The following is a 10,322-nucleotide window of genomic DNA, read 5'->3' as shown; positions in this document are numbered from 1 at the left end:
ATAGTAACATCTATATTAACATCTATAGTAACGTTTATATTAATATCTATAGTAACATCTATATTAATATCTATAGTAACATCTATATTAACATCGATAGTGACATCTATATTAACATCTATAGTAACGTCTATATGGAGAGTAAATCTATATTATGCCACTCCTGCATGGTAACATGACATTGTGTCTTGGTCACATACGCCGTCTTCCTACCAAACAATGACTGTTATATTTAATGGAATAATTTAACATGTTTTCTCTCTCGTGCATGGTAGGACCACGCTATCATGCGCCTGGCCTCGCCTAACATAGCCAACGTCTCGTCACAACACATGTGTGAGATGTGATTCTAGCTTCTTGTTTTCGCGGTTATATCGCGTATATGTAGGTTTTATTCGGTATGATCTTCATGCATGGTGAATGTTTCATAACATATTCACTACAATGCAAAGTTATAACCAGTTCGGTATAGAGTGAGGTTATATAATCAATTCCCTAGGGCGAGGTTATAACTAATTCGCCATCGCTAGCTTGAAGTTATAATCAGTTTGCGATAGCATGAGGCCACAACCTTCGCGCAGGCGGCATGTGTGTTTGCGTCACACGCATAACGCGCGCGCATGCGCATCGCGCATAATCTCTCGAAGTAATTCTCGCGGCACAAATAAATCCTGTGAATTTTAAGAAATTCGTTAGTTCGTCTGCCGATGATGGCGTCGCCGTTCTAGTAACACATTCTCTCTATCGAGTGTGCGTGTGACGTAGCGTCGGGATCGCTCGCCGAGAATCCGACTTTATCCGAATCATTTAGTGATTTCGCATGCACGCATCCACCAATAACGCTAATGCATTCGGACATTTAATGCGCGCGCTCTAATCTCGGTGTGGGGATCTATCTGTGGCTCGCTAGCGCGGCGGCTGGTGGGCTCGCCCTTCCTCGGCGTGGCGGCTGGTGGGCTCGCCCTTCCTCGGCGTGGCACCCGAACCGTAAATTAGTTTCGAACGTGACGCAAGCGCTATCTGACTATCGCTCTTTCACTCTCCTTTTCTCATTTTCTCTCTCTCGCCCGCCCGCTCTTTCTCTTCCCCATTGTCCTCTCTCTCTCTCTCTCTCTCTCTCTCTCTCTCTTTCTCTTCTAACGCGGAGAAATTAGTGGTGCGAGAAGGGTGGCTGAGAGTAGAGAAGACTGTAGATGAATTAAAACATTTCGCCGTTGGCTTTAATGTTATTGCATTCCTTTTAAAGTCTCTATTAGAACCGTATATCAAGTAATACAATCGTACTCTTTGTATCACACGCCGCGGTGGGACACTGCGAAGAAACGATTGAAGAACTTGATGTTGCGGTTGATTTTTAAATGTCATGCTTATCGCCATCTTTGCTCAATTCGCGCATGCATATATTACTGAATGCCATAGATTTCTATATAGCGCTCAAACGGATAGAAACAAAGTTAAGTTTGTAATACAGTCGAAGGACGAATAAGTAAAGTAGCTAGGGATAACCATTGTTCGGGCTGGTCATATATGACCAGCCCGAACAATGGTTATCCCTAGCTACTTTACTTATTCGTCCTTCGACTGTATTACAAGTTGAGTTCGATCGGGGAATTTAAATATCGCTCGAAGCGCTGTGTTTTCGAAAACGCGTGTTTTCAATGTTGTTCACGAGCCTCACGAGCCATTTTGCTTGTCTGCAATCGCAACCAGTGCTATAAAAACACACTCAGTCTATAGTGTGAGAATTGAGTTGAAGCCTTAGGAATCATCTTGTGAGATGCCGCAGGTAAAAGAGATGACGAAGTAGTAGAGATGTAGAGGTTCTAGATGGGTGATGCAGTCTCCAAATCAGATAGAGCTGGTACTGCAGACACAATGTATAACGAATGTGACTTTATTTGTAACTTGAATACATAACTTGAACACATACAAAATGTATATACATATACATACTACATACTACAGCCTAGGTGACAATCCCTAGGTCCCGCATCTCGTCTCATTCTCGTTCTGTCTATCCGTAACCTCTTTGTTCTAACTACGTCTTATTATACCTTGCCTAACGAGCAGGCAGAAACGGGTTTCTATATTCAGACAACAGCTAGTTAGAATACCGGCCGTACCCACGCGGACCAGCCTGCAGTTAACTATCTCAATAGCGTGCACCAACATTGTATGACAGCTAGGCACCTATAGCACCTGAGGCTGATGTCCGACAATGCTTGTTAACTGTCGCTTATATTACTAACTAACAAGCTACGTGATCTATTTTATAAGAATTCTTGGAAAGCCAGGCTGGTTTTAATGAAAAAAAAACAATACATAATAAATGAGATCATACAAGATTGCGTGGCACAGCTTTGCTGTTGATCCTGAGCGCTGCGCGCGGACTCGGATGAGACGCGCAGTTCCACGGGATATGCGATATTCAAGTATGAAGCGCTTTCCGCAGTGGAGACGTGCGCCAAATTCGAGGCCCGGCGGCGAATTTTTTTTTTCTACACGTTATATCCATTGGGCTCCTCTGATTGGCTGCTTTGATTTGATTTGATTTGATTTGATTTGCTTTGATTTGATACTCAACAAAACTTCAAAACAAGAGAACAAACACCATTTGTAAAAATTGGTTTCAGTTTATGATTGGTAGATAAGTAAGTTTTGTGATGTATTTTCTATAAAAGCACACATTTTACTTATTAATATAAAATATAATATCACTATAATTACAATCCTTTGTGTAAATGAGTTATTTTCATCATAATCTTAAGTTATGAGAGGGTCTGGGCTCTCGTAATACTACATACGTACGTATACGTACTCGTACTATAGAGTAGCCCTTCGCTCCGTCGCAGGCAGGAGGAAGGAGCCAAGGGCTATAGACTAGTACTAGAGCTATACGTACTCGTTGACGCTAGACTGAGCAAAAAGTAAACAAACCTTTGTTAGCTCTAGTACTATAGCCCTTCAGTCCTTCCTCCTGCGACGGAGCGAAGGGCTATACTATAGTACGAGTACGTATACGTACGTATAACCCAACCATGCAGGCTGTGTGACTAACGTCAATATACAATATTCTAACCCTAGCAATACCGTTTCTTGGAGCTAACGTACGTAGCCTATGTAGTAAGTGTTACGAAAGCCCAGACCCTCTCATAACTTAACGTTAACGATGAAAATAACACATTTACACAAATAATTGTAATTATAGTGATATTATATTTTATATTAATGAGTAAAATGTGTGTTTTTCATAAAAAATACATCAGAAAACTTACTTATCTACAGATCATAAACCATAATAAATGTTTACAAATGGCGTTTGTTCCCTTGTTTTGAATGTTTGTTGAGTCAAAGCAAATCAAAGCAGCCAATCAGAGGAGCCCAAAACTCTGCAATGGATATAACGTGTAGGAAAAAACAATTCGCGGCCCGGCGCACGACTCTACAGCGGTCAGCGGATGGTCTGTAGTTTTAGAAGATAACAATGAAGACTTTGTTCTAAATAAGAATTATCGGCGGCTAAATATGAGCAATATACAGACCTTTGAATTTCTTGACTAGTCAGTCAAAGGGCTTGTTAGATTTTCATTATGCAGAGCTTCCAATTGAAATGGCCCATGGTGTTTTTCGGAACCCCAAAGAAAATGTCTCCCTCTTACATGCACCCCTCCCTGATCAATCACGCATTCAGGCGTAAACAATAACAGAGATGAAATTGTGTTGAGTTTGTGGCTCTTGACGCACGTGCATTGACGTACAAGACTGATGAAAGCACAGGCACTTGCAACGTCTCAATAAAAATACATATTCGCACAATTTTTTACAATGATCGACCGCCTGTGTGCAAAATAGGTGAACGTATGTGAAACATATACGGTTAGTACGTACTGTGACTTATCCGTGACTAACTGACACCACTAAATTTGTAAAATGTTCCATGCACCTTAAGAAATACTGAGAAATAATCGAGTAGCGCGATTAGGAATTTTCGGAATTATTTAATTTGAAGAAAAACTTCAATATTCAATGAATGACGCACTCTTTCACTTTCGACAGCAAGTGCAAATGCCGAAATTTTTTCACTTCGATGCGAAATGCATCGGCCGGGCATTTCATTATTTACGAAAAGTAAACAGGCTGGCGAAAGCCAGTAGGTACAGTAACTGGTCACGTCGGTGACGCCCCATTCATATCTATCAACGAAGAAGGCGGGGCTTATTCTGATTACGGAAATGTGAAAATGCAACAGAAGGACGTAGCGCAGTGCGCTAAACAGCGTATTATTTTCGTATTTGTGGCAAAGTCTATTGTAAGAAACCGTTCTGACATAGCAGAATGCCCTAGTTCATGAGATCGGCGATTTGGTGGTCCAATGGATCCTCATCTTTAAAAATATAGAAGACTGGTGCGGCGTAGGCTGTGATTGGGAGACACAAAGTGTCAATCCTCGGCGCGCCTCGGCATCATGGCCGCATCACGTCTAGCGTAACAAGCGAGTTCGTGTGTGTGTGCGTGCCTGAATGTATGCGCGCGTGCGCGCGTGTGCATGTGTATGTAAAACATGTATGCACACGTGTATAACAGTGCCAGTCTGCGCGTGCGCGTGTGTGTACGTGTGTGTGTATGTGTGTGTGTGTGTGTGTGTGTGTGTGTGTGTGTGTGTGTGTGTGTGTGAGAGAGAGAGAGAGTGCGTGCGTGTGTGTCAGCTGCAGTGTGAACATCACACTATTATCTCAGGGTATCCGACCTCGGGTCTATTACTGTTTTCACACCAGGGTCGCACGCGCGCACGCGTCACACCTCTTGCAAAGAGAGGTTTCGCGGCACGCCATATCCCTCCCCCCCCTCCCCTCGCGCTCATTAATTGTATCTCGTCATTACGAAGTGGATGACATGGCTATCGAACCCCTACTATTGATGAACACGTACGTTTCTCATGTCGGATTCCATCATGCCGCCGTAGTTGCAGGACGTGCGGGAGTATTTTTGAGACACTCTATGTAGAGTTGTGTGCGTGCGTGTGTGTGTGTGTGTGTCTCTCTTTGTGTGTGTGTGTGTGTGTGTGTGTGTGTGTGTGTGTGTGTGTGTGTGTGTGTGTGTGTGTGTGTGTGTGTGTGTGTGTGTATGATGTGTGCATTCGCGCATGTATTCTGGTCTGTTCACTACTGATCTAGTTCACTATACCGTGACCCGATTTTAGACCTAGAAAACATCCGCAGCAGTCGGAGGAGAACCTGAATTTGTCGCCATCGGCACATTATTTACCCCCTCTCCATACACGCGCACATCACCGCTGGCGGCGTGTTCCTATATAAGGCCCCTAGTTGTGAGACGAGTTTCACTCCGTCGAGGCACGTCAGAGCAAACACATCACAAGCACCGACCGGCACAATGTACCGCCTCATCGTTGTCTGCCTTCTCGTCGCTGGTCAACTAGTCGCAGGTAGGGTTCGAGCCACCGTTAAACCTTCTCATCACCAACGTGATCGTCGAAAGCCCCGCGAGTGACGTGGTTTGTTTCTCTAAAACAATCGGGACAGCATCGCGCATACACTCACCGCAGAGTGGCAGCTCAGAGAAGCCCAGCCAGGACGAAGCTAGAATTGTAGTAGCGTTCGTAGGTTGGAACGCGTGGGTCGGAATCGTATATCGTATTAATCGTATCGGGTCGTATCGGGTCGTATATCGTATACTCGTATATTGTAATCCCCTCTCCTTCTATATACGCTCGATCACACGTGATTGTGTCTCGCCGCGAATTACACACATCAATGCATGTGTGATCGATATAATATCCGTACTCTTACTACGACCACACAACGTTGCAGGTGACCACTGCAGCGGATCGTTCAGCCGCGGTCCTTACTCGGCCACTTGGGACATCAAACTCGGCGCCCAGGCCCGTAATGATGCGATAGAGTTCACGATCAGCCACTCTCGGTCAGACGTTTGGCTAGGCGTCGGCTTCAAACTACCGAACGACAATAGCATGGTAAGATCAATCGATGTTCTAATTTCACGTCGATCCAGTTAAAGAAGAGCAAAGTCGATATAGTGATGGCTGTGGCGAGAATGAGTGAATGAGTGAGCGAGTGCTGGTGTGTATGCGTGTGTGCATGTCTGCGTGCATTTGTACGAGTGTGCGAAAATGAGAACGGAGAGCAGGAGAATGATTGAGAGTGTGTGAGAGACAGATAGAACAAGAGAGAGTGAGAGAGAAGGATAGTTTCGTGAAAGACTGGTTGATCATAAATGGTATATCCTAATTAAATGTACGTCATTCAAAGTCGCATCTCGTTCGAATCGAAATCGTCAGTAGTATATAATAGTTATTTTACATTGCAAATTTATATTATACATTTATACCTACTTCTATTTTTTAGCCCAACACAGATTTCGCCTACGGGTTCGTAATGCCAAATGGACAAACGGTCCTTATCGATAGGTATGATAAACTATTTAAATTGCTATCGTAAAATCGACGGTTGTTATGTTATGATCTATAGTTTAAACCGCGCTGCTTGCTGAATTTGTCATTTCGCGTGTTTGACTTATAAAAACAGTAAACGACGGTTAAAACGGTATACAACTGAAAAAAAATCAATTACAAGAGAAAATATAATCGCGTGAAATACGAACGGCATGCATGGTTCTAAATATAAGCGTATACTATATTCTACTTCCGCATTTTCGTTCGTTAAACTATTGTAACTACGAATATACTAAGCCGCACGACGGATAGAATTAGCACGACGGATAGATATAGCACGACGGATAGATTTACATCCAACTGCGTGCCTAATATCACCAATACTCGAAACGCTTCGGTATAGCAAAAAATTTGGACTATCTGTCTGTGTGGCGTCAGTACAATAATGCAGGACAGTCTCCCTGCGGTACGCACGACCAGTAAAGTTTTTTTGTTTAAAACCAGGGGCCAGTTGTCAGAAACATCATAAATGCGCTGATGCCTTACCGCACTTATACTTGGACTCAAGGTGGTGCAATATATATACATACATACACACATATATATATATATATATATATATATATATATATATATCACGGTCAAACAATCTGATAGGTTTATAGATACTTTTAAACCTACTCGTGAATATATTACCCGGATCCCCGGTCACCTTGATATGGCGCGGTTCGTACCATCGTCGCCCCTGGCACCCGGGTGATTTCGCTAAAGCTTTCCCTTTTATGACAGCTTCATAAGTGGTTACGGACGTCCGACGACCGACGAGTTCCAGAATGTCAACTCCGTCAGCTCGTCGTCCGTGCCGGGGAGGCAAGAAATCACGTTCACGAAAAGTCGCAAGAGCGTGGACGATGGCAACTTCCCCGACTTAGAGGGCAAGTATCTCGTCTTCCCAGCGTCGCCGGGCCGGGCAGGGCTCTCCATCCACAAGCATCAACGTAGTCCCATCGTCTCCAACATAAAGCTAGAGTTTAATGCGTGTCGCGCGAGTAGCAAGTAAGGGGCAGCAGCCTGGGTATGCGCGGTGCACGTACGCGCGCACACACGCACACGCGTGTGCGCGTCGCCGCGCGATACCAATGGCATGCGGAAATTAATGGCTCTAGTTTCACCTCTCGTGAAAAAAGTTTGGGAAGATTTGGCGCGGAAATAAATACGAATTACCGACCTTTTCTTTAAATCCGCCTGTTAATTATAATTTATTACGTTTTCGTTTTGCAAATGAGAAGCATTGGTGAAGGCTATCGTTTATAGAAGTCGTCGCCGAAATATACGGTACATGCGCTTTTCGTCTCGGAGCTTTCTGCAAACATCATTGGTGCAGTGTGGTGATAGAAACGTATTTAATTTCGTAATTCGAAATATTTAACTTACCTCAAAATCAACAAGTACGTTCTCTCGAAAACCAGCTACCTGTGCATGTTCCGGATCGTAGCAAATGCTGAGGCAGATGCTGACAGCGTACGTGCAATATCGTATAAATATCAAGAGCGCATTAACTGTGCACGTGCTTTAATTTCGTGCTCTGCATGATAAACAGTTAAATTTCGCTGGATATGTGCATGCATGCGAAAAGTTCAGATCATATTGCTGCTAAGCAGGAACGCACCATCTGTACTATCTCGCCCACCCTCGGGTTATAGCGAATATCATGCGCGTTACCATTACGAGAGAATTTGCAAACTTAACTTTGCGTTAGGCACATTGTATCAAAAATGCGTGCGTGAGATTTTGCGTGGATTAAACGCTTCTACCTAGTCGGCTTGTTGGAGGAATGCGTAGCGCCGTGCGATATTTGGTGGGTGGAAAATCGGGAAATAAAAACATGTTATTACACTGATGATGGCATTTTAACCGTGATGTATTTAGTTACCGGTCCACGATCGTTTGTTGCATTGAAAAGATGGAAGAAATTTAACGAGTGGTTTTGTTTTAATGACATGTATGAAATGCATCACACATTAGGCGCTCTACGACACAAATAGGTCTGCTCTTCGCCAGCCGCCGCACACGAGCTGTGAATTCCCGTCCGAATACAATAACAACTAGAGCACTCGGAGAGCGCAGAACTGTGCCAAGGCAGCTGAATTCTCTCACTGTGAAAATTTTTATTAATTAATTAATTAATTAAATAATTGATTGGATCCGGATCACCACCAAAATGTAATCAATTCTAAGTTACCCCATTTCTGACCTATCCTGAAAATTTTATTAATTAATTAATTAATTAATTGGATCCGGATCACCACCAAAATCGAATCAATTCTAAGTTAGCCCATTTGTGACCTATGCTGAAAATTTTATGACAATCCGTCCTTAACTTTTTTAGTTCGGCTGTACACAAAGAACGGCGTTACAAACCCACAAACGAACAAACACTCATACGAACAAACACACGCCGGTGAAAACATAACCTCCTGCCAACCCCTTGTATCTTTATTGGCGGAGGTAAAGAGGCGTACCTTGTTTTCTAAAGCTCATGAAAGAAAGCAGTATAGCTTTCGCGAGAACCTCTATATAGCATTATACTTTGAGCGGAAAACTCGCGTTATTTAGGTCAGTCGCCGAGTACAGACGATTTCAGTGTATGGAAATGTCCCACGCGCGCAATTAGGCAGCAATTTTTCGTTAAAAATTACAATGTTTAGATTAAAGTAACACTTGATTCGCTACGCGTTTGCTTTGCTCTCTATTGCACACGTCTGCAGACAATTTAAACCACTTTTTTCACTCTATATTCATTTATTCCATTTTATTACTCGCTCGCAAATGCCACGAAAAATTTGGAAACTAACAGGTTACGATGTGGTTTAATTATGCACGTAAGATTCGCAATAAGATATGCGTTTCGCATGGTAATGACACGAAAGCGTCGTGACTACGTACGTATACATTGTCCGCAGCAGTTCGACGCCCACAGCACCTGCTATGCAACCATGCTCGCTACAGTCGCTGCTAATGGTCTAAATCTATGCCGTTTCCACGAAGCCTCCGCGCCAATAGATGCCTGTCTACCAGCTGATGCGGCAACAACATTGCCAGCGAAGACAACAAAAAGCCGAAAGATGCTTTCTGAACCGTGACGTCAATAACACTTGCGGATGATGGAAGTTTCGCGTAAAAGGGTCGCTGGTGTTGCTGACAATACGTGCGCGACCTCCTTCTCAGGTAGTAGTTCTAGTTCTCCTGTACTAGTATAGTACAGTAACAGCCACGGAGAACCACGCGTGCGGTGAAAAAGTAGCTCCACTCCGCGGTCGTCGACGCATATATATATATATATATATATAGCCGAGGGCCATGTCTGCTTCTGTCGCATTCTTTGAAACTGCTTTAGATGCCGTTGGCAAAACGTTCAACACTTTTGCTCACAACCTGACGTGCGGCGTCAGGATAATGTGTGCCGAATAGCTCTATAGACCAGTCTTCTGCGCACATGCGGACATGTGGCGGAAGGCATTTGGGTAAAATTTCGAATCAGGTACAGCTCGATTTACCCTCATAGAGGTGTCAACTCTCTTTATTATTAATTAGCGGTGCATCGTGGCGTTAGAAAAGACACGTGTTGCTGAAAATGCGACTATAGTTTATCATGTGCGTTAATCGATTTTACGAGATTTCCAAATTTGCGACAACCGCATTGAATAGCTACAAAATCGCTAATTGCAAGCTGCATAGCCTGGAGACGTGCGCAGGTGATTGAACTGTATTGAAGTAGCGAATATATGTGCATACGACTATCGTTGGAGTGTGTTCAATGCGTGACGCATGAAACGCATGATATTATCAGGAGTAAGATAATATAGTATATTATCTTACTATATTATCTTAT

General features: G+C 43.4%; 1 protein-coding gene across 1 annotated transcript; it reads left to right on the top strand.

The window, feature by feature from the left end:
• The first annotated feature begins 5,157 nt into the window (after window positions 1–5,157).
• Window positions 5,158–8,331, top strand: LOC106815612. Its single transcript, XM_014820097.1, has 4 exons — window positions 5,158–5,443; window positions 5,829–5,992; window positions 6,384–6,445; window positions 7,220–8,331. The coding sequence occupies exons 1-4, from the start codon at window positions 5,392–5,394 to the stop codon at window positions 7,488–7,490; spliced, it is 549 nt and encodes a 182-aa protein (XP_014675583.1). The 5' UTR covers window positions 5,158–5,391; the 3' UTR covers window positions 7,491–8,331.
• The last annotated feature ends 1,991 nt before the right edge of the window (window positions 8,332–10,322 follow it).

The sequence above is a fragment of the Priapulus caudatus genome, unplaced genomic scaffold, assembly GCF_000485595.1.
Source record: "Priapulus caudatus unplaced genomic scaffold, Priapulus_caudatus-5.0.1 Scaffold1157, whole genome shotgun sequence".
NCBI classification, from domain to species: domain Eukaryota; kingdom Metazoa; phylum Priapulida; class Priapulimorpha; order Priapulimorphida; family Priapulidae; genus Priapulus; species Priapulus caudatus.
This window is presented reverse-complemented; position numbering and strand designations above follow the sequence as displayed.

Bases quoted from the DNA above. Each gene is read 5' to 3' on its own strand.
- LOC106815612 (XM_014820097.1), top strand. From the start codon at position 5,392: ATGTACCGCCTCATCGTTGTCTGCCTTCTCGTCGCTGGTCAACTAGTC. The intron at 5,444-5,828 runs GTAGGGTTCGAG...ACAACGTTGCAG, and splicing joins CGCTGGTCAACTAGTCGCAG to GTGACCACTGCAGCGGATCG. The intron at 6,446-7,219 runs GTATGATAAACT...CTTTTATGACAG, and splicing joins CAAACGGTCCTTATCGATAG to CTTCATAAGTGGTTACGGAC.